The 23,351-nt window shown below is 45.5% G+C and overlaps 2 protein-coding genes across 8 annotated transcripts in view; one reads left to right on the top strand and one right to left on the bottom strand.

Annotated features, from left to right (window-relative positions):
- Positions 1-1,976: 1,976 nt before the first annotated feature.
- Positions 1,977-11,716, bottom strand: MED8 (mediator complex subunit 8). Its single transcript, XM_009088635.4, has 7 exons — positions 11,585-11,716; positions 8,871-8,989; positions 7,692-7,836; positions 7,177-7,317; positions 6,687-6,768; positions 5,445-5,693; positions 1,977-2,422 (listed from the first exon to the last, which is right to left on the bottom strand). The coding sequence occupies exons 1-7, from the start codon at positions 11,675-11,677 to the stop codon at positions 2,358-2,360; spliced, it is 894 nt and encodes a 297-aa protein (XP_009086883.2). The 5' UTR covers positions 11,678-11,716; the 3' UTR covers positions 1,977-2,357.
- Positions 11,630-23,351, top strand: part of SZT2 (SZT2 subunit of KICSTOR complex) — a 52,221-nt gene continuing 40,499 nt past the window's right edge. For all 7 annotated transcript variants that reach the window (XR_001990161.3, XM_018912351.3, XM_018912346.3 and 4 more), the window contains exons 1-9: positions 11,630-11,705; positions 11,923-12,048; positions 12,135-12,308; positions 12,654-12,824; positions 14,646-14,777; positions 16,777-16,936; positions 17,410-17,516; positions 17,699-17,909; positions 18,953-19,123. Coding sequence is in view for 6 of the 7 variants with exons in the window: in XM_018912351.3 (XP_018767896.3) it covers positions 11,676-11,705; positions 11,923-12,048; positions 12,135-12,308; positions 12,654-12,824; positions 14,646-14,777; positions 16,777-16,936; positions 17,410-17,516; positions 17,699-17,909; positions 18,953-19,123 (1,282 nt within the window). In the remaining variant the exon portion in view is untranslated. The remainder of the gene's footprint in view (positions 11,706-11,922; positions 12,049-12,134; positions 12,309-12,653; positions 12,825-14,645; positions 14,778-16,776; positions 16,937-17,409; positions 17,517-17,698; positions 17,910-18,952; positions 19,124-23,351) is intronic.

Here is a 23,351-nt window from a genome sequence, read left to right as displayed (position 1 = left end):
TGGTCCAGCATCCCAAGGGACACAGATGCATAAGGAGATCTGGATGTGAGTCAAGAAATGAAAAATATGCCTTAAAGCAAAAGGGACTTTCATTAGTTCAGTCTGTCTTAAAAAAAGGATCAGGAAAACTTGATCATAATATCTGACTCCTCTGGTACTAACAACTCAGAGGCTCAGTTCCTTCCTGAGAAGATCTACTTGAAGGGAATTAAAGAAATGCAGCTTCAATCTAAGGTGCAAAAAGGAAAACAGTTTCTAGAACAACCTACCGGCCACTGTAGCAGGGAGACATCAGTTTAAAATCAACTGTTTTCCTAACAACAGTGCTCTAATTTACACAAGAACTAATTTGAGGCAGCCTGTGTCATGCAGGAAGTTACGCTGGCGAGCCTGGGAACCTGGCCAGCCTCCCTGCTTTATAATCTATGGAAAAAACCTGCCTTTGCTTCCCTTCCTCCAGTCCAATTGTGTGAAAGGTCTGGCCTGCCCGACTGGAGGCGTTTTTGGGAGGCGTGTTACTCAGGCTAGCGTGGGTAGCAGGCAGCCATGCCCTGCCTGTGTCCCGGGCTGCCTGAATCGCTCCAGCCAGCTGCTGGCCCTGAGCTCTGGCACCGAGGCATTTTAGCTTTATAAGGAAGCCAGTCTGAGGGGATGAAGTGAAGCAGAATCCTAGAGCTGAGGCTCCATGAATGAAGAGTGCCAAGGATCTGACACATACAGTAATCTGCCTTCCTTTCTAACCAAAGCAAGGACATGAGACAGAGCAGGGAACAGCCATCCCCGTGGTTCTCAGCACGTCACAGGAATGGCCCTTTAGGCTCCAACTCCTCGGCTGCCAGGCTTGTTTTTGCACAAACCACTCACACTGGAACCAGTAACTTGCCTCCACACAGGAGTGTGGCATCCCAGAGAGCCAGGACCTCCACATTCATTAGGAGCAAAAAGCAATTCCACCAGTCGGGCTGGGATGCTGCCACTGCAGACGGACTCATTTGTAATGGAGCAGCTTTGCTATTGTATAAGCTGTTTGAGCTTCCAGCTCAGCTTCCTACTTCCCAGCTCAGTGCTTTTCAAGGGCCAGCATGCCAAAATGGGTCAACAACTGCCCTAGTCACAGCTTTGTGGATGGTTTTGTTTTGGGAGAACAGCTCACAGCCTCCACAAATAAGCTGGATCTGATTAGCTCAGAGGCAAGCAGTGCAGGAGCAGCTGCAGGCTGTATCTGCTGAGTGGAGATTTCCTCACCCAAAGATTGCTGACAGATGCTATTGAGTAAAAAACTGCTGGCTTTCAACACAAGTCAGAAGGAAGTCCATGCAAGAGCAACCATAGGCAGGACATTTGTCCTTTAGGATAGTGCTGTATGTACTGACAGGCTCCATGGGCATGTGCACCCACCCTTTTGTCTCATGGGAATCTCTCAATAGGCAGATTATATGTTACAGCTCAAGGGCATAGTAGAACAAGGATGGCTTCACAGTGTCCAGTTCCTAAAAGAAATGGGCCAGAGTTCACAATCTGGCCCATTCTGAAGTGTCACAGTCCTGGTCACATTGAAATTACCTTTCTGAAGTGATAAATGAATCCTGAAGCAGCTAATAAACTTTATAGAGAACAGGAGAGAAGCATGGAAGTGAAATAAGATCCAGCTGGGATTTGCTGCAGCATCAGAATACAAAAGCTCTGTGCTTCTGCTCCTCAAGCACTCTCTGCTTGCTGTGGGCCTTGAAATAGTCCTTCCCAGCATTTTGCTTTCTGGGGTATAGCCATAATCGGTTTTTGACACACAAGATGTTTGCTGCTTATGTTTGTACCCTGCTGACTCACTCTGCTACACCCCTTTACACATAGACCTGCAGCTACAGCACTTGGCCTCCAACATTTTCAGTGTGGCTTAGATTGGAGCTGCTCTGTAGCCTTACCTAAAGGGAAATAAGAGTCCTTATGACCTGAGAGATAGACACAGTGTCTCACAGTGAGCATAACAAGGTCTTTATTACACAAGACAATGTAAAGAAAGAACATACCAAGTGAACAAGCAGAAACAAGGAGCTCTGTGCACCTCTTCAGGTTCTCTATCAGGAAAGGGTAGCTCTCCTCCAGGCCAGACCTGGAGAAGATGGCATCAATACCAGAAGCAAAGTCCTCTGCTCTGGCTGAACAGAGAAGTACTTGTGTCCAGGAGACATGGCCAGCAGCAGCTCCACACAAGCCACCCAGCACTAAATAAAATCCAGGGAAGGGCCTTATAAGCCCTGTCTTCCCAAATATGTTGTGTGGATTTGTGAAGGAACTTGGAATGGGGTGCCTGCAGCAGTAACAAATGCTGCTATTCCCCGGGTCTGGTTCATCTCAGCTCACCTCTGATACGGATGCATTGAGGCAGATTTGATATTTGTTTTTATGCCACTCGGCATTTTTCCTGGAGAGAGAAAAAAGAAAAAGCAGTGCAAAATCAGTAATATGAGAGGACACTTGCTCAGGAGCACACAAGACTCACAACAACTCTGTCTGGGCTTTTCTAGTTCCACTCCAGGCTCATTTGCTGCAGAACCTTCCAGCCTCTGATCTACACAATCAATCTCTTCCACAAACTGGCATCTTTCTCTACTGACAAATCTCCTTGACAATTCCTGTGTCCCTGCTGTCCCTTCAATTTTATTCTTTTTTCATCCTTAGCATGCCTTTCTCTTTGTCAGGAGGCTCCTACAGGAGTGTTGGACTTAGTCTCACAGAAGTTGCTGGCAGCAACTCACAAAAGAACCCAGACTGTGTCCACTTCCATTTCAGAGAGTCTGTATCCCCTTCCCTGTAGCATTATTTATAGCCAGGATGTATATTTAAATTACTAAGCCTCTCTCAGATTTCTTAATTTCTTGTAACCACATCCACCTCTTGGTCATTATTACTCTCTGCTGATACCAATCTCACATGGGAGTGTGTTCAAAGACATATTACTAGCAGCTTACAGTAAGTGTAGAGTGTTAGACAAAACTGAGATGATCTGAAAAATAAACAGTGATTAAAGATCAGCACAGAAGGATATTCAAAAAACACTCTTTCAGTGTCTTCAAACTGAACCAGAAAAAAATAATGGCTTCTGAAAGTTAAAATTATAGTGCAGCAGAATGAGAAAAGATTTGATAAGCAAAAGCCTAAACCAATAAAGATTATTAAACTTTCTCAAACATACCCCTAGTGGGTCACTGCCAGCAATGAATGGGCAGGTGGGTAACTGATAGATATCTAAGTCACTGATAGGTATTAGCAATCAGGAGACAAATACTGTTAGAGATCACCCTAAAAGCAACAGTGAACCAAACTGTATGGTTCACCCACAGCCTGAGACACTGTGAGTGGTTGTGGTGTTCTCAGTCTTGAGAACAGCCAGAAAAAGTGCATGTAAGAGTGAAAAGGATGATCCAAGTTATAATTTTCATATATGAAGTCATATTAAAGAGAATAGGACTTCGCTAAGGAAAAAACACCTAAAAATAGATAAAGGAAGGAGACATGACAGATTTCCAAAACATGAAAACTAGCAAGGAGAAGGTAACTGAGGAATGATTATTCACCATTTCTCACAACATGGGTAAAAAAAGAAAAATGCAATAAAATTATCAAGCAAAATATACAAACATCAAAAAAAAATTAAGCAAAATGTGATGAAGCTGTGGGCCATGCTGCCACAGGTGTTGTAGAAGTCAAAACTGTAATTCAAACAGGAACTGCAGAAAATTAATGGCTCCTGGACCCAATGGTATCAAACCAAACTCTGGCTTGAAATCCCTAAAAAGCAACTGTGGTAAAGACATACTTTGTTCTTGTATCCTCTCAGCCTCAGCTATGGACACTATCAAAAGCAGAATAGTGAGACTGACCTTCGCCAAACCCCACTAGAGCTGCCCTCATCAAGAAGTACTTTCTCCATCACACAGGCTAGACAAGAGTTCTCCTTACCAGGGTGCTCTGCTAGGCCTACAGAAGAGACTGCCTCCCCACCCTGGATACAGTATCTCTGGGTATCCAGCCAGGAATCACAGGAGGTCTTCTTTGTTACCAAATTTCAGTGGAAAATACTTTCTAACTCTTACATAAATACATATTTAACTTAGGATCAATACTGTTGCTCAAGTACACATCTGAACAACAGTCATTATACACAGGCAAGAAAACACCAATTAGGATATTGGATACCCTAAACTGCAATTAACATAAACACTCTGACAGCACAGGGTTAGCCTGCAGGTCCCCCAGGCCAAACCCATTCCTGAGAGCAGAGGATTTTTAAGTAGGAATACCAGAATAGGGCAAGCCTGCAGTGATATCCCTGAAGAATAGCTATTCTGCTTCTAACATACTGTGGCTCAGGGTCAAGGAATCAGAGCTGGTATCCTCAGGATTAGATGTTGACTGATTTTTCATCCAGAAGTCTGCGTACTTACTTCTTTTTCCATCTCATATAAACATTATCTGCCTATCACACACTAGGCAATGTGCTCTACAGTGTAATTATTTAGTATTCAGAAAAGTATCTCCCTTCCATTCTAAATCTACAAGCCCACATTTTGATTGGTGCACTTTCACCAATCCTTCTGTATCATGGGAGACAATGAACAATCATTCCTCATTTGCCTGCTGTATATAATTTGGGATTTTATATGCTTCCAGTTTTTGCTCTCTAGCCCAAAGTTATACCCACTAGCAGAGGAGGTATCAGAACCACCCATAATATTGCAGATGTGGGTACTCAATGGATTTACAGAATAGCTTAAAGATAACCTGTTTCTCTGTTCCTTTTCTAGAAATTCCTAGCATTTGGTTTGCATTTCTGCCCCAACTGAATACCCAACTATTGTCTTTACAGAACTCTTCTATCATAGATGTATTTCACAAACACAAGTAACTAGGTCAGAGTCCAGGTGCTGGATGTGTAGTCAAATTTCTATGCCTATGTATTTCACTTTATATTCAATGCAAATGTCATCTACTGCTGTTAAGCAAAGTCACTTTGTATAGGAAATCCTTCTAACTTTTTACAGAATACTTTCTTTTCTTACCTTAAATAACTCATTATCATCAAACTTTTCCACTTTATTACCAACCCACAACTTAAATTTCACAGGAAAACCCCCAGTACAGATCCCTGAAAACTACACTGTGATCTCTCTCCATATTGATTCCTATGTTCACTAAGTCTATTATTAAAATAGTACTGCAGTGGGAGTGAAGAAGGTGAAGCTGGCTGGCTGGGATCCACCTCACCCTCTGAGCCAATTTCAAACAGGTATTACTCCTCTATTATAACCTGACTCATGTCATTAAGGCCCAAAAGGAACCTCATACTTAGTCACATCTAAAAGGTAACTGGGGAAGAATCTTTACATCTGCATTTGTCTTTCTTGGTCCCTGAATTTCAACTGATCTCAGATAAAGAACTTTACCTGGCTGCCCTGCTGGTGCCATCTGCACTCCTGCCAGCATTGGCTGCTGCTGAGCTGGTGCACCTGTCATTGGGACCTGCTGCATGCCTGAAGCACCTGCAATGATGGCACCAGCTCCCGGCTGGCCCGACTGGACAGATGCCCCAGAGCCTGGGGGTCTCCGGTTTGACAGCCCTTTCCCAAAGGCCACAGCTGCTACCAGTGCATTGGTATCTGCAGGGTTGAAGGTCTGCTTGTTCTGTCGTAAACCTATAAAAAAATGAAGTTAGTTTGGAAGTTATTTTTAGACTTGGCAATCAGGTCTAAAAAGTAGCATAGCTGGTCCTGAATTTACTTTTCAGCTCTTTAGTGCATACAATAGAGATGAGTTTCTTACAGGCTGTCCTACTAGAATTTCATCAAGGTCAAAGAAGCTGCAAAATCAATGGCCACTGGTGATCCAAGAGCTTTTTCACTGAGAGCAGGGCATAATCTGCTCAGGGAAGGAGGACAGAGTGAGCTAACTCCTCCATGCCCATAAGAAGCTGCCACTAAAGGCTACTGCATGCTGAATCCTGTGGCAGGTAACACTGTGATTCAGACAAACAATAGCAACACCCCCTTTTGGAAGCTCATAAGCAATGTGGTGTCTGCAAGTTTTTTTGCCACACATGTGCCCAGTTACACTCTTATTCCCAGACAGCAGACAGAGACTGTGCTCAGGTCCTGTGTCAAGATGAGAGTAAAAACAATTCCACTGTCTTTACAAGTAGTGTGTGGGACTCCCAGGAACAGTGAAACAGTGAACAACACAACCAGAAAAGGCTGGCCATGAGCCTGAAGCACCCATTATCTAGACAGGATCACACAACAGCCTGCCAACATGGGGACTCCTTCAGAACATAGCTAAAGGGTTTCTCATTAACTGCTGCTGCATTTTCACAGCTATTTTTATTAATTAAAATTGATTGGGAAGTTTACTCGGCAGATATTTATCACCTCCTCAAAGGAAGATATGTCAAAGGGCTGGAGTGACCTTCTTGCCATGCATAGGTCACACAAGGAAGACACATTGCACCTACAGGCTCCCTTCTCAAATTAGGGGGCTCCAGGACAGCCAATCTTGCATCTTCTGGAATGTTTTCATTTGTGCTGCTCAGCTGTGTTTCCCATACTTCAGTCTCTCTGATACACCTATTTTGCCTCAACTGTCTCAAGTCTGCTGCTTAAACCCTTTACCCCACTTCCACCTCAGGGACATACCTCCACTTTCAGATTCACGCTCCTCCTTACTGATTTTTTCCAGCAAATTTGAGCACATTTTGTTCAGACTTTGGATCTGTTTCTGCAAAATGAAAACTGTCAGAAACTGCCAGGATACCTCCAACTCAGTACAAATCAGCAAGATAAATGAACAAGCTTTCCCTTCCCTGGAACCATGAAACCAAATATAAGTGTTTTGGTAGCTGAGCTTAGAGTGGCCAGTGCTAATACAGGAGGGCACTGTGGAGATGGGATAGCCTTCGCCTCTGGCTGGCTGGAGGGCACTTCCTGTGAACAGCCAGAGAGCTGGATACTCTTGTGAAACTGTGGAGGAAACCAAACCTCAGCTACGGTCAGCTGGAGAAATCTCAGAGAGGAAAGAACACAGAAGAAAAAGAAAACTGTCAAATGGAAGGGCGGAGGAAGCAGCTAAAGGGCATCTCGTGCCCTAGGGGTAAGAGGCAGAAGTATCAAACCCTTCTTTACCTACCTGTGCTGCATCAGGGCTGATTCGAGCTGCATCTGTGATCAGCTGCTTCTCCTGCTCCTCCACCTCAGGGTCGGGCTTAGTTCGAAGGTGGTCGGGCACCACTTCATGGCTGAACACCGGCACACGCCCCTCTGTCTGCCGCTGCAACGGGGCACAAGCCTCACTCAGAGCCTCTCCCTCCAGCCCAGCACCAGGCAGCTCCAGACCAGGGCACAGGCCATGGTGCTGAACAAGGCTACAGGGAAAACCTTGATCTGGGGAGCATTAGGAGGTTTCAACAACTTGTCTAGGAATTTGCACTGTGCCTGTTTACTAACAGCGACATATTTGTTATGTACAGCAACACCTCCCGTAGAGTGTACCCAGTGCAAGTGTTTGCAGGTGAAAACCCTACAGCAAAGCAGCTCTCAGACAGAAGTACTTGCCCTTTCTTCCTGTACACCCAGAACTGAGGAATGCCCAGCTGAATACTGAGGCACTCAAGCACTTTGTGATACTCAAGGGACATTTCTTACCATGATCTCCTCATCGCGGTCTGGAGACAGCACTAGGGGGATGATCACCTGGTTTCGCAGCAGCGGCGTCTTCTCGTTCTTTAGCACTTTATTCAAGGTGTTCAGCTGTCCTGAGAGCAAGGCAAAGCTGTCCAGAACTGAAGGCCTGGAAAAGCAAATAAAGAAGAGAAAACATGGAAAGGGGATGCCACATAGGGCTTTTCTCTCTTCTTCACTCAAATGGATGAGGAGCGAGGAAACAACACTTTTAGTCCTCAAATCAGTCTACCCCAGACAGTGAGCAGTAAAACCTATGGCTGAATATGCAGGTGTGGACAAACCCCAGTCCTAACTGGAAAAGGCTCAAATGCAGCAAATACCTCAGGGACATTACAAGCTGTACCACTGAAAGTGGCAGTTGTGTGGGATTTCAGTAACACACACAGAAGCACTTCTTTCCTTTCACCACCACTCCCAATGAAACTCTGGAGCAGGGTCTAAGAAACAATTTCATTCCAAAGCAGTACAGCCAGGACAGAAAATATTTATAGCTTGGCTATCCAGACTAAGACACAATGAAGCTAAACAACTGATAATCTTTTCAAGGAGGTCCTTTTCAGATCAGTGTCTGTGCTGGATTCATCAGCTCTCCTGCCTTCTGCAACATTAACCATAAATGTTAACTTGTCTGTGAAGCTTTGCTGCAGTGGCAGACACTAAGATACCATACAGTTTATTATGCTGCATCTATAACATCTTTATGTTCCATATTCTCCAGGAAAAGAATACCATCTTGCAAGGCTCTCAAACTGCAGTAAAGCAGAATCAGCAAAACACAAAAGCTCAGTTTGTATCAGTACCACAAAAAGCCAGAAAACGTCAAGAAATGCAGAAAGAACCATTCCTTATTTTATAGTGTATGTGGGTCTCTAAGGTCTTTCATCTGAGAACTTCTACTCACTGCAGATGCAAGTCTAGTTCCCATTAAATGTCTGGATTAAAAGCTGTTAGCATGAATCTAATTACAGCGTGAAGCCAATGGTTTTTAACTGGTTTTCTTATGGAAGATGTGTAATGGTTCCTCCAGCACAAATGTAAAAAGAAAATTGAAACCTATGGACAAGAAGCTAATGTTTTTTAATTAATCCTTGGAGCCAAGTCTGAAGAGCTCCTGCAGTGATCAGCAGTGAGACACTTTACCATGTGAGTCGATCATACTCGTTCTCCAGCTTGTAGATAAAACTGACCAAGGAGTTCTTCAGGTCAGCCACCTGACTGATGAGTGCCTCCAGGGTCAGCTCCAGCTGCTTCTCCTCTCTCTAAAAAAAGGCAAGACAGACAAGGGAAGAGAACAAAGAAGCTGTGAATCCACACCCATGCATCCATGATCCAATCTGTCCTACAGACAGCCTCCTTTTCATAGAGAGCAGAGGCACTGGAGATAAAAATCCTATTATTTCACACTGACCCCTTTCCCTTGGGGAAAGGCTACTTAGGTAAGAGACTTGTGCCTGAGACAAACGCTTGGCCAGCTGTCCTGCTAAAGATCTGGATGAGTGTCTAAAGAAATCATCACTTACATCTGCTTTTCACCACATCAGGCAAAGTCATCAAAACTAGCTCATGCCACCTTTGTAAGCCACTTAAACTAATCCAGATCGAAGATTCCCTCAGCCTTTTCTGACAGCAGCTGTAGGTGCTGTGATGTCTTCATCCAAAACAGTCTTTGCAAAATGAGTACCAGGACCGTGGACTACTCAAGATTCCAGTTTGTGTCATTCTTTACTTTCTTTCTGCCCATGTGACACTTCCAGCTGCCAAGGAAACTGGCAGCTCCTCCCGGCCCTGCCCTGCCGTGACACAGACTGGCACTGTGCCCACACACACCCCTCACCTCCTGCCTTTTGCTGGGATTACATTGTTTAAGAAATCTTCCCCACTGACATCCCCTTCCGGGTGAGGGAGGATGGTGACAGATGAAGTGTCAAGACTGGGGATGTGTTGCCGAAGACATCAAGGCATGTCCTAGACTCTTGCAAAATCGCTCTCAACTCTTATCTGCTCTAACTTACTCATGCTAAGGTATTGTGCAAAACATAATTAAAGTCCCAGCCCTAAGGAACTGCTCGTGTAAGTTGAGAACTGTACAAGAATCCATAAGGAGGGTGGGACAAAGCAATCAAATAATAGAAAGGGAATACCGATTGGAAAAGCAGATAGAGTGACTCACACTGTTGGCATGCTTGCTATTGTGTTTGTTGTTGCTCTGTTCAAATACACTGGCCCAGTGTAAGCTTCACGAAGAGATTATCAGGCACCTTCCATGTTCATGAGAACACAACATTATTCTGTTTTATTTGTACTCTGACAAGTCGGTAATCACTGATGGGACTTCATTTCACTTTAACCACCTTAAAACAAACAGCTGAATCAACCTTATTAAAATTTGATCCCCAGTCCATGGAGTGGACTCATGAACAGATTGCTTCTGGCTGTTCCACCTAGAGATTAAAGCATTCTCCTTCATCTTGTGACAGGACTAGTCAGTTCCTGTCCAATTAGGAAATGTGCCTGCAACAGTTTGTGTGCACTGTTTGTGCAAGGAGGTTTACTGCCTGTGTTACAGGCCGGGCTGGTAGCCAGTGTTTTACTGCAGAGGTGCCAGGCATCTGCACCCATGGCCATTCCCCTGGCCCTCTGTCCGTGCTTATCCAAGAAGCCCTCAAGAGGATGAATGAAACCCCATTGCACAAGGAGCACTCTCACGGCAGCACTGCACCCCAAGCCTCCTTCCCCAGGCTCTTCCCAAAGCCATCAGGAGCTGGAGGCAGATGCAAGCTGTGCAAGAAGCATACAGTAAAACTGACCAGCGATTCCAAGGAATGCTCTGCCTCTCCAAGAGGACACTTTGGGGAGCTTGTTAGCAATGTTCAATTGGCCCGAGGTAATAAAGATAGGGCTTATGGTAGGGGCTCTGAAGGACCTCCTGATAGGGAGCAACTGAGAGGTAAAGGTGAAATGCAGAGTAGGTAAAGGTAAAACAGAGCAGGCGGCAAAACAAAGGAGAAAAAAACCCAAACCTGAGTAGCAAAACAAAGGGGGGGAAAAGCCCCCATGACTTTCTGTACACAATGACATTATCTGAGCTGATAAAATTGTAACTCAACAAGATCTCAGGATTATCTGAGAGCAACCCATGAAAACATCTGCCCAATCTTGGAAAGGCAGTCAAGGAAGTAAAAGCGACCACAGGAGTTATTAGGAAAGCAATAGAAACTAAGCATCATTATGTCACCACATAGATGCATGCCTCCCTTGCATCTCGACTATTGCATGTCACTCTTGTCCCCCCATCTGCAAAGGAATAGTGTAGGAATATGTACTGATAAAGGCAACGAGGACGATGAATATTCAGTTAAAGAAACCCCCAAAACAAACAAACAAACAAAACCCAGTGAAAAAGCAGTAAAAAGCCTGGTATGACTAAGTGACTGAAACAAGGAGAGACAATGTAACAAGCCCTATAAACGAGGAATAGGGGGACAATCTGTTTTCACTTTCTTTTTCAGCGGGACAACCAGAACATCTGTATGAGGCCAGCCAGCTGCGCTTTCCAACAAACCAAAAGAGGTGGATTTTTACAGCCTGTTAACCTGCCCTTTACGCTCTTTTCTTTAGACAATGCGGATGCCACAAATTCACAGCACTTAATAATTGGGTTCTTTTCCCATTAACGACGTTTCATTCAAGCGGGACCGGGGCACTCAGCCGCCCACACGCTCACCCCACAACCATGCAGCAGCAAGGGGCAGTGTACAGCAGAGCATCGCACCGGCTGCTCCAGGACGCGCTCGCCGCCCAGCCCGGGCTGCCGCAGCCCCGGGCGCGCCCGGCCCCGCTCCCCCGGCCCTCACCTGCATGGCGGCGATGGCGGCAGCGATGGCGGCCGCGGCCCCGCCCCGTTGTTCCGGGAGAGCCGCAGTTCCGGGGCGGGACCTCGCGGACATGGCGGCGGCCGAGCGGCCCGACGGGGAGGTGCGTGCGGGCCGGGGAGCGGGGCTGGGGGAGCCGTGCCGTGCCGTGCCGTGCCGTGCCGTGCCGTGCCGTGCCGTGCCGTGCCGTGCCGTGCCGTGCCGTGCCGTGCCGGGCCGGACACAGCCGTCTTGGGGCTGACTCCGCAGGCCCGGAACACCCCGGGGCGCTGTCCGGGGCTGCTCCGGGCCTGACCTGAGCCGCTGTGCTCCCGCCGCAGGTGGAGGAGGCGGGGCACGTGTTCCTCCTGATGAAGAAGGACTATCGCATCTCCCGCAACGTGCGGCTCGCCTGGGTGCTCAGCCGCCTGCACCAGGTCATCCGGGCCGTGCCCGAGCCCGAGCTGGTGAGTTGGTGCTCAGGGCTGCACCACCCTGCAGCACCTGCACCCGGCTTGATGTTCTCTCATGTACCGTTTGCTTGTTCTGGCAGGCAAAGTCAGAAAATGAGCTTGATGTTCTCAGCATCCTGCCTAATGGGTGGCAGCCAGACGAGCCGGTCCAGCCCAGGCCCTACCTCCTCGTCCCCTCTACACGGGTCACCTTCCTGGCCCGTCAGTACCGATTTGTGATTGAGCTTGATCTGAGCCCTTCCACGGGGATTGTGGTAAGAGCAGAAGCTGCTTCTCTCTGGGGTGTTCTGCATGAAAACAGAAACCCATTTCTGTTTGCTGAGAGAAGGTTTATTGCTCTCAGTGTCAGTCTGAACTTTTGCAGAGGTCTTGCTTTTCCTGGGAGGGAGCCAGGCTGTGTCCCTGGCTGGGAACTTAATGGCAAATCGTGTTTCTCCATGGGATGCTTAATGTGTGACTTCTGTTTACAGGAGTTGTCACTTTAATCCACCTGCCATTGCAGAAAGATGTTTGCTGTTGGCTCTGCTCAGTGGGACAACCAACAGTGAGACTGAAGGTCTAGGAGATGAAAAAGCTGTTCCCTTTCTCTGTTTCTGCAGGATGACTCAACAGGGGAGATAATTTTTGATGAAGTGTTCCATGCCCTTTCCCGATGCTTGGTGGGATTGTTAAGACCCTTTCGTATTCCTGGTTCAGACATTATCTACCAGCCAGAAATCTTTGTCACCATCCAGGTGTATTCCTCCATCATTGGCCTGCAGTCCCACCAGGTAAAGTTCAGGCTCTCCCTTGGCACAGTGTGAGCAGCTCGCTGTGCTGTGCAGGTGTCCTGTGAGCACAAGGAAAGCAGGGCAGGTGGCAGCTGTCTGTTGTGCTGCAGGCTTGTCTCACTAAAACATGTGGCCTGGCATGATGCAGTGTGTGTGTGAGCAACTTCTCCTTCCTGGACAAGAAGCAGAGATTTCTCTGGAGAATGCTGCCCTCAGGCACGATCTTAGAATTGGGCCACAGGGAATATTTGCCTCATGTTGAATGTGTGCTTATTGTTTGTCTTGTTTTGTTGTCTGGGGGGTTGTTGTGGTTTTTAATTTCTGTTGATTTTCTTTTTGCCTGTTTTAATTAGCTGGAAGCATTCAAGAAGAGCTTGTTTGACCAAAAGCTTGTCTCCCTATTCCAGCTCTGTAGCTGGGGTTAATTCAAAGATAATTGCCTCTACCTACAAACCTTGATTTTTTTGCACTGGTCTGAATATGCTTCTTCCTGCTGGAGGGAGCAGCCAGCCCCAGTATTGGGATTTATCAGTGAGATTTTACTTGGGTCGTGGCAGGTCTGTTTAATAAAGGGTTTATGGGGCCAGTGTTGTTTTTGAAGTTCATCCTTCATCTCTTCCACCTTACAGTATTTTCACATAACTTATGTGTTTGTGGTGGTGTATTTCATCCCTTTGCTAATACCAGGGGAAGTGTTTGGTAACAGGAAGGGCCTGTTAGTCTATGCTTGTTCCCTCCCTCCCCTTCCCCAGCCCTTCCTGCCTGAGCCTTCTGCCAGGGTTTGTGTTATACCTGAGGAGTGTGGCCATCACTTTAGTCTGTTCTGAGGTGCTACTGGAGTAAGTGTAGCAGGAATTTCTCCATTTGCCACTGATGTTTCATGTGTCATCTTGTCCAGCAGTCCTGCAGACCATCATGCTGTGCCTCAGTATCTCCCCTATTTACACTATATTGAGTACTCTGAAGTTCTACATTTTTCTTCTTTGGACCTCTCTAAATTCCCACTTTGTATATGAGGCCATGAGCTGTGATCTCTGGGTACAACGGGATAATTCTGTTTCTTTTATGGAGGAAAAGGTGTATGTGTGTATTGCTCATCCAGGAAAGACTCTGGTGATCATTTATTTCTCTTTTGTCACTGTGAGGCCTTGCCCATAAGAGGCTGAGGGATGTGGATGACATGCAGCACCCCTCCAGTCTGCTGAGGTCTTTGTCTGCATGTTGTATCTTCTTTGTGTTTGGTTATGGACAGGGATCGCCTGCACCAGGGTGACATCTGTAAACACAGGTGTGATGCCTATCACCCTGGGGAGTTTCTGTGGTGGCAGGCTTACTCTGTCACATCACTCAGCCTCTTTTGTAATGTCCACTCTAATTGTTTCTTTTCTTTATTTTAATTTGATGTTCTCCTTGGAAGATAATTTGATCAGTCTACAGGTAAGGTAGATTAGAACAAACAGGCCTTCCTTAGAAGCATCAGACTACAGTTAATGGTTTTCAGCAGTGATCCCACATCACTTTCTCCTAATAACTGCTTATCCTGGAGAAAGTCAAATGAAGTAGAAGTTTCTTGCCCAAGGAGATTCCCCAAAGTGTCACATAAGTGTCTGCTGTGGCATGCACAGCAATTGCCATGAGGTACCACTGCTCACAGGCAGTTGCTTTTGAGCAGGAACAGAAAGAAGCGGTCTGTGCTGTACCTGTGCTTTGTCAGGGACGTGTTTGACCTTCACTGTGCAGAACTGTGTTCCTATGTACCATCTTGGGGGCTGGTGCTAAAAAACCTTAACTTGATGGCTGACATGTGTGTCCTTGGGCCAGGTACTATTCCAGGGCTGTCAGCTGGATGAGACGAAGCGTGAGGCCTTTCTGCACCAAGTTTACACACAGCTCTGTGCCTTTGAAAACAAAGTGGCAGAGATGCTTCAGCAGCAGTATGAACCCAAACCACAGGTAAGGAGGGCAGGGGTAGCTGGGCTCTCTTGGCTTCCTGGAGATGTGCTCTCTGAGGCCCCTCTGAACTGGGGTTGCAAGAGGAAAAGCAGCGTAGGTGTGCAGGAGGAACAGCTAAGGAGTTGGTGAGATAATGTTGTGGGATCCAGTAATGAGACATGAACACTGAGGAACCTGAACCATTAAGTGTTTAGAAGGACTGGTGAGGATGGTTACCTTCCCCAAAGTTAACGTGCTGTAAAACAGTCTGACTGTAGGTCATGGGAGAAATGGTAGGATGTGCTTTCTCTCTGAAGAAGGTGGTGGGAGAGGTGATTATGTCCATGTAATTAATCTATAAATAGCTGTGAATATGCCCTTGTTACATTTCTTGAATGAAAATACTTCTTTGTTACCATGAAAACTGGCCATGAAGCTGAATAAACAGCCAGTTTTTTCAAGTACTCCTTGAAATCTGTGACAGATGTTGCTTAGTAGCCATGGATATATGTATCAGCAAATTAATGATAGAGTCCTGGTATGGTGTGGGTTGGAAGGGACATTTAAAGATCACCTCCCCTGACCTGCTGGCCATGCTGCTTTTGATCTTCTTGCAGTCAAAGTCATTGCTGGTCTGGCTGAGGTTATTTAGTCCTTAGTCAGCATTAGTTATTAGAGTTCGGGCAAAAAGGAAACGAAAAAAAGGCCTGGAATCAGATGACCAAGAGGCTCTTGGTGATGTATTGCAGTTGCATATCTGAAGTGCTTGGAATCTCACATTCTAGCTGAAATTTGTATATTTCAATGCTAAAGCTGCTGGTCCTGAAACAGAAAGTATATTGCTGGAAGTAAATAACTCAACTGGTGAGTCCAGATGGTGTTTTTGCAGTGCTTTGTATGCATTCCTGCTTGATGCAATATTTCTCTCATGGTAAACTACTCTGTAACTTCTTCCATGCAAATGGAGGAGAGAGACGCTCTTGCAGGCCAGAGGGACTGGTGAGTCCTGCCACAGGCTGTGGGGTGGAGGTGGGAGGCCCCAGGGGAAGGGCAGGGACTGAAACTTTTTTTGCTTTTGAAGTTGCACTTGCTGTATCATTGTTAACAAGTATCTGGATTTTAGGCATCTGGCAAATTAAAGTGATGGACAGTCAATATTTTTTGCTCAGGGGCACAGGCTGCTCCCATTTGTGCATAGCCAAAGTTTAGTTAGTGCCTTGTCACAAAATAAAACTATTAATTATAGTTTTCCTGGCTCCAATCATCTATAGCTTTGTAGAGGGGGGTCTCAGCCATTCTGTGCATTAGCAGTAAAGACCAAGCCATGTTTTATTACAGGGTTGAACTGCCAGAGCCTTGTGGGGATTAAGGGACTATGAATGCAGTAGGTCTCTCACTGGTGTAATTATACAAATTTCAGGCTTTGCCTAGGGGATATTTTTCATAGAAGGTGCAGAAGCTTACCTGCATTTGTTTATATCAACACTGCATAATGAGAGCCATTTGAGTTAAATGCACAGACACTAGACTTTGTCCTTATGAGGCTCCTTGCCCCCTCTGCTGCAGAGCTTCACAAGTGATATGGAGCTGCCTTTGCCTCTCCAGTGTTTCTGGGCTGAATATAGTAGATTAAGTGGATGTTGAGTAGCTGCAGCTTCTTAATGACAGGGGGAGAAAGAGTTATTCACATCTATTTAACTGGGACCTGCTTTGCTCCACAGAAGAATTTTAGTGACCCCAACGTGACCCCATATTTCCCCTTCTATTAGAAATCAGCTTAATATAAAGCCCTGAGCATACTGTCCCTCCACCTTCAAGCAGCCTTGCCCAGCTGTTCTAAGTGGCCCAAGGGACCAGGATTTTAAGAGCACCTGGAAGTTAAAGCTACAGATGGAGTCTGCTGCAGTGCTCCAGAGTACCATGGGACTGCCAGACTGAAGGTTTGGAAGAGTGAGAACTAGAGTTGAGCTGAAATCTGCCCCATGGGGCCTTGTGGGTTTTTTTTTTTTAACTTTTCCAGGTGGATTTATCCCCCCTGAGCCAAGAGAGCCCTGGTGACGTGCAGGAGTCATCTGGGAGGAAGCCCAGTGTGTCTGTGGTCACTGCTGACGTTGGCCTGGTTAGCATGGTCCGGCAAGGGATCCTGGCCCTGCAGCTGCTGCCCTCCAACTCCAGCGCAGGTTGGCTGCGTCCTCGGGGTTAAGGTTGGCCTGGTTGGTTGTGAAGGGTTGTATTCCTCCTGCCATAGGCTGAGGTTAATTTTATAAGGGCTGGTGTGTGCGTGGACCTTTCTGTTATGGATGAAATTTCAACTGAGACATTTACCCTGCATTCTGGGGGCGAATTGTGGTGGTGGGATTGGGGAGGACCATGCTGTGCCAAGTGCCGTGTGTCAGTGTTGGGGAATTGGTGAGGCAGTACATCTCTGACTGTTGCTCAGGGCAGCCTGGGGTGTGAAGAGCTGTGCCCTTCCTGTGTGCTGTGCTATACCTAATCAGGATGTTTGCCAGCTCCATAATGCTTTGGAAGCTCTAAACCAGCCTCAGGATTTTCCTTCTACTTTTGCCCTGCTTATACATTGTCTGGTAGATTTCCTGGGAGAATGATAGCTGTTTGAGATGGAAGATGCACTAAGATGCTGCCTTGTCTCCAGGTATTATAATCATTACGGATGGTGTGACCAGTGTCCCCGACGTGGCTGTGTGTGAGACTTTACTGAACCAGCTGCGCAGTGGCACTGTGGCCTGCTCCTTTGTGCAGGTACGTCTGCTGCTACCTGGCAGTGTGGGTACCAGAGGGACAGAGGTGGATTGGTGCTGGTGGCATTCACCTCCAGAGGAGAAGTGGAGGCTTTCTCTGCCTGTGTGGGTCCTTGACCAGCTGTCTGCTTTGTTCTCAGCACTGCTGTTCTCTCTCAGGTGTCTCTTTTATCCATCCCATAGGTGGGCGGTGTCTACTCCTATGATTGCAGCTTTGGCCACGTTCCCAATGTGGAACTGATGAAATTCATTGCCATGGCCACTTTCGGTGCTTACCTCTCCACGTGCCCTGAGCTGGATCCCCTGAGCCTGGATCTGAATGTGTATCACAAGGCATTTCTGCTGTACTCCTTTCTGCGTACTGGGGAGTCCCTGAACCCAGAATATTACTGTGGTGAGGAATGTGCATGTTCTTGTTCCAGTAATGGATGTCTCAGAACACCTCTTTTTGGGGTGACTCCCCAGGCTTGGTTATGCTGACACTCTCCCTTGTCATGCCTTCTGTAGGCTGTGGGCACAGTCGGTCACACAGTCTCACCTGTGAATCCCCTCCTGGTTCCAGGAATTGGGTGGACCAGGGAAAACAAATGTCCCATTTTCCACTATTCCCCTAGCTCAGCAATCTGTAGTTAAGCCCACTGTGTTGGGACATGAAGGGGGTTGGAAGCTCTTGCCCACCCTTCTGTGCACACTGGCTATCTCGCAGGTGGGGATGTTCTGGCGAGCTTGTCCTAACAAGGCTTGCAGATGGTGGTTTGGATTGAAAAACTAGACCCCTGAGAACTGTCCCAAATGCCTCTTGTGGTTGTTCTTATTTTGGACTGTTAGTGACTGCGAGTGTGCCAAGAGAGATTAGTTTAGTTACCAGTAAGACATGGAAACACACTTTCATGTCCCAGTGATATGCTGGTGCCATCTGCTCTTTCTGTAACTTGGCAGCAGAAGCCACATAAACTGGCAAGTTTGAAGAGAATTGGCTTGGGACTTGAAAATGTTGAATCTTAAAAAGATCAGCTGTTAGTGGTTTAAGCTCCACATCATGATACCTTTGAAAAAGCACCTGGGAACTTGGGGTTTTCCAGGGAAATCAGTAAAGCTCCAAAACTTGCTGTGTGACATTTGAAACAGATGTGCATTTTCTGCCTGTCTAGGCTGAATGTGGAATTCCAGTGCGTGCCTTGTCACAAAAGCTGTCTGAGAGGAAGCAGTGCCTGACACCACACCCTGTCCCTTTCCCAGGCCTCTTGGCCACACTAATGAACCTGTTTGCAGTATTGCAGAATCAGGAGTGGGTGTAAGTGGTGCCTGAAGGATGTACTGTTTCTCAGGCGGGCAAGTGTTCCTGGCAGCTGTTATGAAGCTCTTGGGGAGACCTGTTCCTACAGGATGGGGCTCAGGGGAGCTGCTCCCTCACAAAGCCATCTCTGCCATTTGCAGTGTCCCAGCACAGGCTGTTCAATGAGCACCTGGTGTCTGCAAGCAGCAACCCTGCGCTGGCGATGCGGAGGAAGAAGCACACGGAGAAGGAGGTGCACGCCGACCTCGTGAGCATTGTTTCGGTCCGGCTGCGCGAGGGCTACAGCATCCGTGAGGTCAACATCACCAAAGGTGACTTCTGCCTTGGGGGCTGGACACAGCTGGGACTCTGTTTTCAGCTGCTGAGAGGAAAGCACAGGGTCTGCCATCTCAGCACTGGTGGTGTTGTGGAGGAACGAGCCATTTTCCCCGAACTCTGTTTTCATGAATAATTGCCTGATGTAGGGCTGCCCAGTACTGAGCAGTTGGCACTTGCCAGGCTCACCCTCTGGGGAGGGCCAGCCAGTGATGCTCTGTGTCTTGGAAGTGATTCCCCACAGCTGTAGAGAAACTAGTGACAGAAATGGGGTTTGCAGAGGTTTTTTTTGGATTTCATCCATAGTTCTCCTTTTTTCATCCCATTCTATTCTTTGCTAGATGTGCTCCAAAATACTAACATGAAGTTGAGCCCTTTGGTACAACAGACCAATGCCTCCAAACTACTGTCTTCCAAAAGAAGAAATTGGGCAAAACAAGGATATTGTTAGGTGAAAATGTCAGATCAGTCAGGACCATAATCAATTCTAGAAGACCATAAAACCTTCCAGTGATCCTCTTCTCTTACCTGACTCACTAGACATGGCACCTGGAGTGTGAGAACTAACTGCTGACTGGAGACTTGGAGGGGTTTGATTATCTGTAGGAGTGCCAGTAAATCCTACCTAAATTTCTGTCTCCAGCTGTGACTAATGGTAGTACTTTACTGAAGGGGAGATGAAAAAATCCAAAAGCAAGCTTATTTTTACTCTAGAATGTGTTTTATATCAGACAGTCAGTCTGTGATCTAACTCCAAAACCATTCTAAACTTGCCATGTGATGTTTTCTGAATTTATTGTGGTCTGCCTAAAAAACATATAAATCCTTTCTGCCCCTGCTCTGGTTGGAAGAATGTCCCAGAGCTTCATTGCTCTTACTCTAGCTTCCATTCTAAACTCCCAAGACCAAGTTAGACCTGTGTGACTATTATCTTTAATTAACTTTATCCTCCTTCTCTGACTTGCACAAACATATTTAACAACATCTTTCTCCTTGTAACCTAGCTTTTGGCAGGTTAATATTAAGCAAGCCAATATTTCACCTTTCTTTTGTAAGGACAGGCTGTGTTGTTTATTCAGGTTAATAGCTCTTATATTTTTTCCCTTAAGTTATTTTCTTTTCAGTTTGGTCTCATATTTCTGAAAACAGTTGATAAGAATGTAGTAAGTGTGATAATCAATGCCTTGTTCAGTAGTATGAATATTTCCCTGCTTCTGAGGTAAAATACCAAATCTGATAGATGGGGAATCACGTGGACTTTCTCCGTGATCGTGTTGCAGAAATCCCTGAGTCTTTCACACACCTTTTCTTTCAGCTGATGGTTTATTGGATTTTGTTTGTTTAGTAGTCCCTAAATGTGCTGTCTTTACATGATAGGACTCCTAAGTTTATCTTGCTCAGTTCACCTACCTGTTCCTCTGTGATGCCTGGTAATTTCAGTTCATTTGCCTTGATGCATCTAGCAAACTAAATGCATCTAAATCACCTTTTTGGGGGGGAAGATTGCTAGCAATCATATTAGGTGGGATAATTCCTAAAGTTGGTCTTACATGAATCTCTCTAGTTTCTTGTTTCAGGAATTTTCTGTCAAAAGTAAGTATCTGCTAAGTTTTCTTAGGTGAGACAACTGTTCTAGTAATGTCTGCACTAGTAAGTTGTTTTCACTAATACAGGTGAGGTACGAAGTTGCTTCCCTTAAATCCAGGCAGATGAGATCCATTGCAGTCTCCTTGGCTAGGAATGTCTGTGAAATAGTGTGACAAGTCCATTCCTGTCCTCAGTGTCTTTTATTCTTCTGTGCACAAGTTCACTTACAGCTTGAGCAGTGCTGGATAAAAAGCCTTTCTCTTTAATCTGGCAGCAATGCTGAAGTGCTTTTGGTGACTGTGTAGTCCTATATAGAAATGCTGGAAGAGGATTCACCAGGTATGAATCATTCAAAAAGCAGTCAGACAAGTTCATGTTGTATCTTTTTGTACAAAGATATAGATACAACCTCTGGGTCAGGATATTGTAAAGCAGTGAATTCCTGCACTCTGGAGAAATGTATTAGAAATATCACCACGTGTACCACGCTCCCTGCATTTTCCTCCAGGTATTTGCCTGCTGGCTTTTACTCCTTATAATGCTAAATGGATTGGTCTCCTATTTTTACAAGAGCAGAGAGCAGAAGAGCAGCTGCTGGATCAGAGTAACCTTCTGTGGTGAATAACTATGAGCAGGTGTACAGGGAGGAGTAAGAGCAGGATAAACACACCTGATGATAATCTCCATTCTCCTTTCCTTTTTTCTCCTTTGAAGCCAGAAATAATTTCTGTGTATTTTTTAGAAGAAATTTAAAAATGAAATGTCAGAGGTTTCAAAAACATAGAGTGTATTTCTATGCAGCCTTCAGACTAGTAGCAGATAATGTTCCTTAATACTTGGGAAAGGCTAAATGTTCTGGGGAGTTGATGAAAAATTTGCTGAACTAACAAGTTAAAGTAGAGTTGAGAAATTATTCAAGACATTTAGACATTCAGCACTGCCTTTGCTAAGGAAAAGTATGTTTGGCTAATCAGGGTTCTCTGAGCCATTCTACAGCGAAATGTATAACAAAGAACAGTTAATTAACCTGGATTACCAAAACTTGCCAATTAAAGACTGTTAAGGAGCCAGCTGGCTGTGAAGCAAGAGGAAAAAAGTGCAGCTGTGGACTTTGACACTGTCACTTTTCTCCTTCACTTTACCAAAGACAAAATAGAATAAAAAGTTAGCTTTGTGCTCAGAGTTGCCTGGAGAGGTTGTTTGTGATATTTATAAGTACTCTGGTTACCCTCACTGTTTGATTTTTAAATATTTAGGTATTTAGGAGGGAACTTGGTTATTTAGGAATACAGAAGTGCTTGTGAAGGGGAAAGGATTGGAAGGTATGGAAGGGAAAGAAGCTTTGGGGTCATGGTGGGTAATGGAGCCCAGTTCTTTTACTTTCTTGGGACATTGTTAGGGGATCTCCCTCTGTAACAAAAAAAAAAAAAAATCTCACTGACCATTTTGTGTTGAAGGCAGCCTGGAGGATGGTTTTCAAAACATAATCTTCCTCTGTGAATCAGTCCAGCACCAAAACTGGCTGGGCAAGCTGAGCAGTGAGAATGGCTATTCCCTAGTGCCAGGAATCAGGGAGACAAAGTGAGCTTTCTGGAAAAAACAGAGCTGGACATTGTGAAGGAGATCAAAGTAGAAAAAATTTTATTTGTTATTAACTCAGGAATCAGAAAGAGATTGCTTTGCAGTAAAAAAAAAGCTAAAGATTCAACTAGATGTAACTTCTAACTAAGTAAATATTTTGCCTGTGTTTTCAGTTTTGCTTATGTGGGATCACAGGAGTGAACCCAGGATGACTAATGGAAACAGAAGTGGAAGTAGGAAATATTTTCATTTATGATCTAAGCAAAAATGTGGGAATTTACTTATCATGTTTGCTGTTGATGAAGTAGAAAGGCTTTATTATGAGAACCAAAATATTGTGCAGAAAACAGTGGATGAGCTCTAAAGCAGTAACAGTGAGGTGACAGTATGAAATAAAAGGAGATGAATCTATAAATTCTTGTTTAGCCTCTCTGATAAACAAGACAATCTTCATAGGAAACAACAGATGGTGCAGTCCTGGCAAGTGCATTTGTGGTAACACAAACATCCATTGTAGAAAATATTACTGACTTTAAATAAAATCCTACGAATCCCCCAGAGTAAGTACAGGTAAAATACAGTATACACTTTTGATCATCTTTGTTCAAGAAAGGTGAATTCTTAAGGTGCAGGAAGGTCTGGGTGTGTTAAGGGGGATGAATGTTCTGTCACAGTAACAGCTGAAACTGGGTACGGATTTCTTAGTGCTGCAATGTTATGGAAATGAAGTTCCTCAGAATAAAAATAATCTAATCAAAAGAACAACCAAGCATGAATTTGGCATGTACTCTGGAAGGTTTCTTCTAAACATTGATGGGGGAAGAGTACTTGGAGGGTGCCTCCCTGCAGGGACCATGAGAGCAAAAAGATGGCTTTAAAGTGGAGCTCGATCAGCCCATAAAGGGGATGGCATGATGTGCCTATGACTGCAGCAAAGGCAGCTCTGCAGGGAATAACATCCAGGCTGATGATCTGTTCAGAAGGTTTCCAGCACATCCAATCACTTATCACACAAACCCTGCAAGTCTGGCAAACTATAGAGCAGGCTGGACATAG

Source organism: Serinus canaria, chromosome 8 (assembly GCF_022539315.1).
Source record: "Serinus canaria isolate serCan28SL12 chromosome 8, serCan2020, whole genome shotgun sequence".
NCBI lineage: Eukaryota > Metazoa > Chordata > Aves > Passeriformes > Fringillidae > Serinus > Serinus canaria.
The sequence above is the reverse complement of the archived record's forward strand: the minus strand, read 5'-3'. Positions and strand labels throughout refer to the sequence as shown.

Bases quoted from the DNA above. Each gene is read 5' to 3' on its own strand.
- MED8 (XM_009088635.4), bottom strand. From the start codon at position 11,677: ATGTCCGCGAGGTCCCGCCCCGGAACTGCGGCTCTCCCGGAACAACGG. The intron at 7,318-7,691 runs GTAAGAAATGTC...GCCCCGTTGCAG, and splicing joins ACCGCGATGAGGAGATCATG to CGGCAGACAGAGGGGCGTGT. The intron at 2,423-5,444 runs GTAAAGTTCTTT...TTCTCTCTCCAG, and splicing joins GGCACCAGCAGGGCAGCCAG to GAAAAATGCCGAGTGGCATA.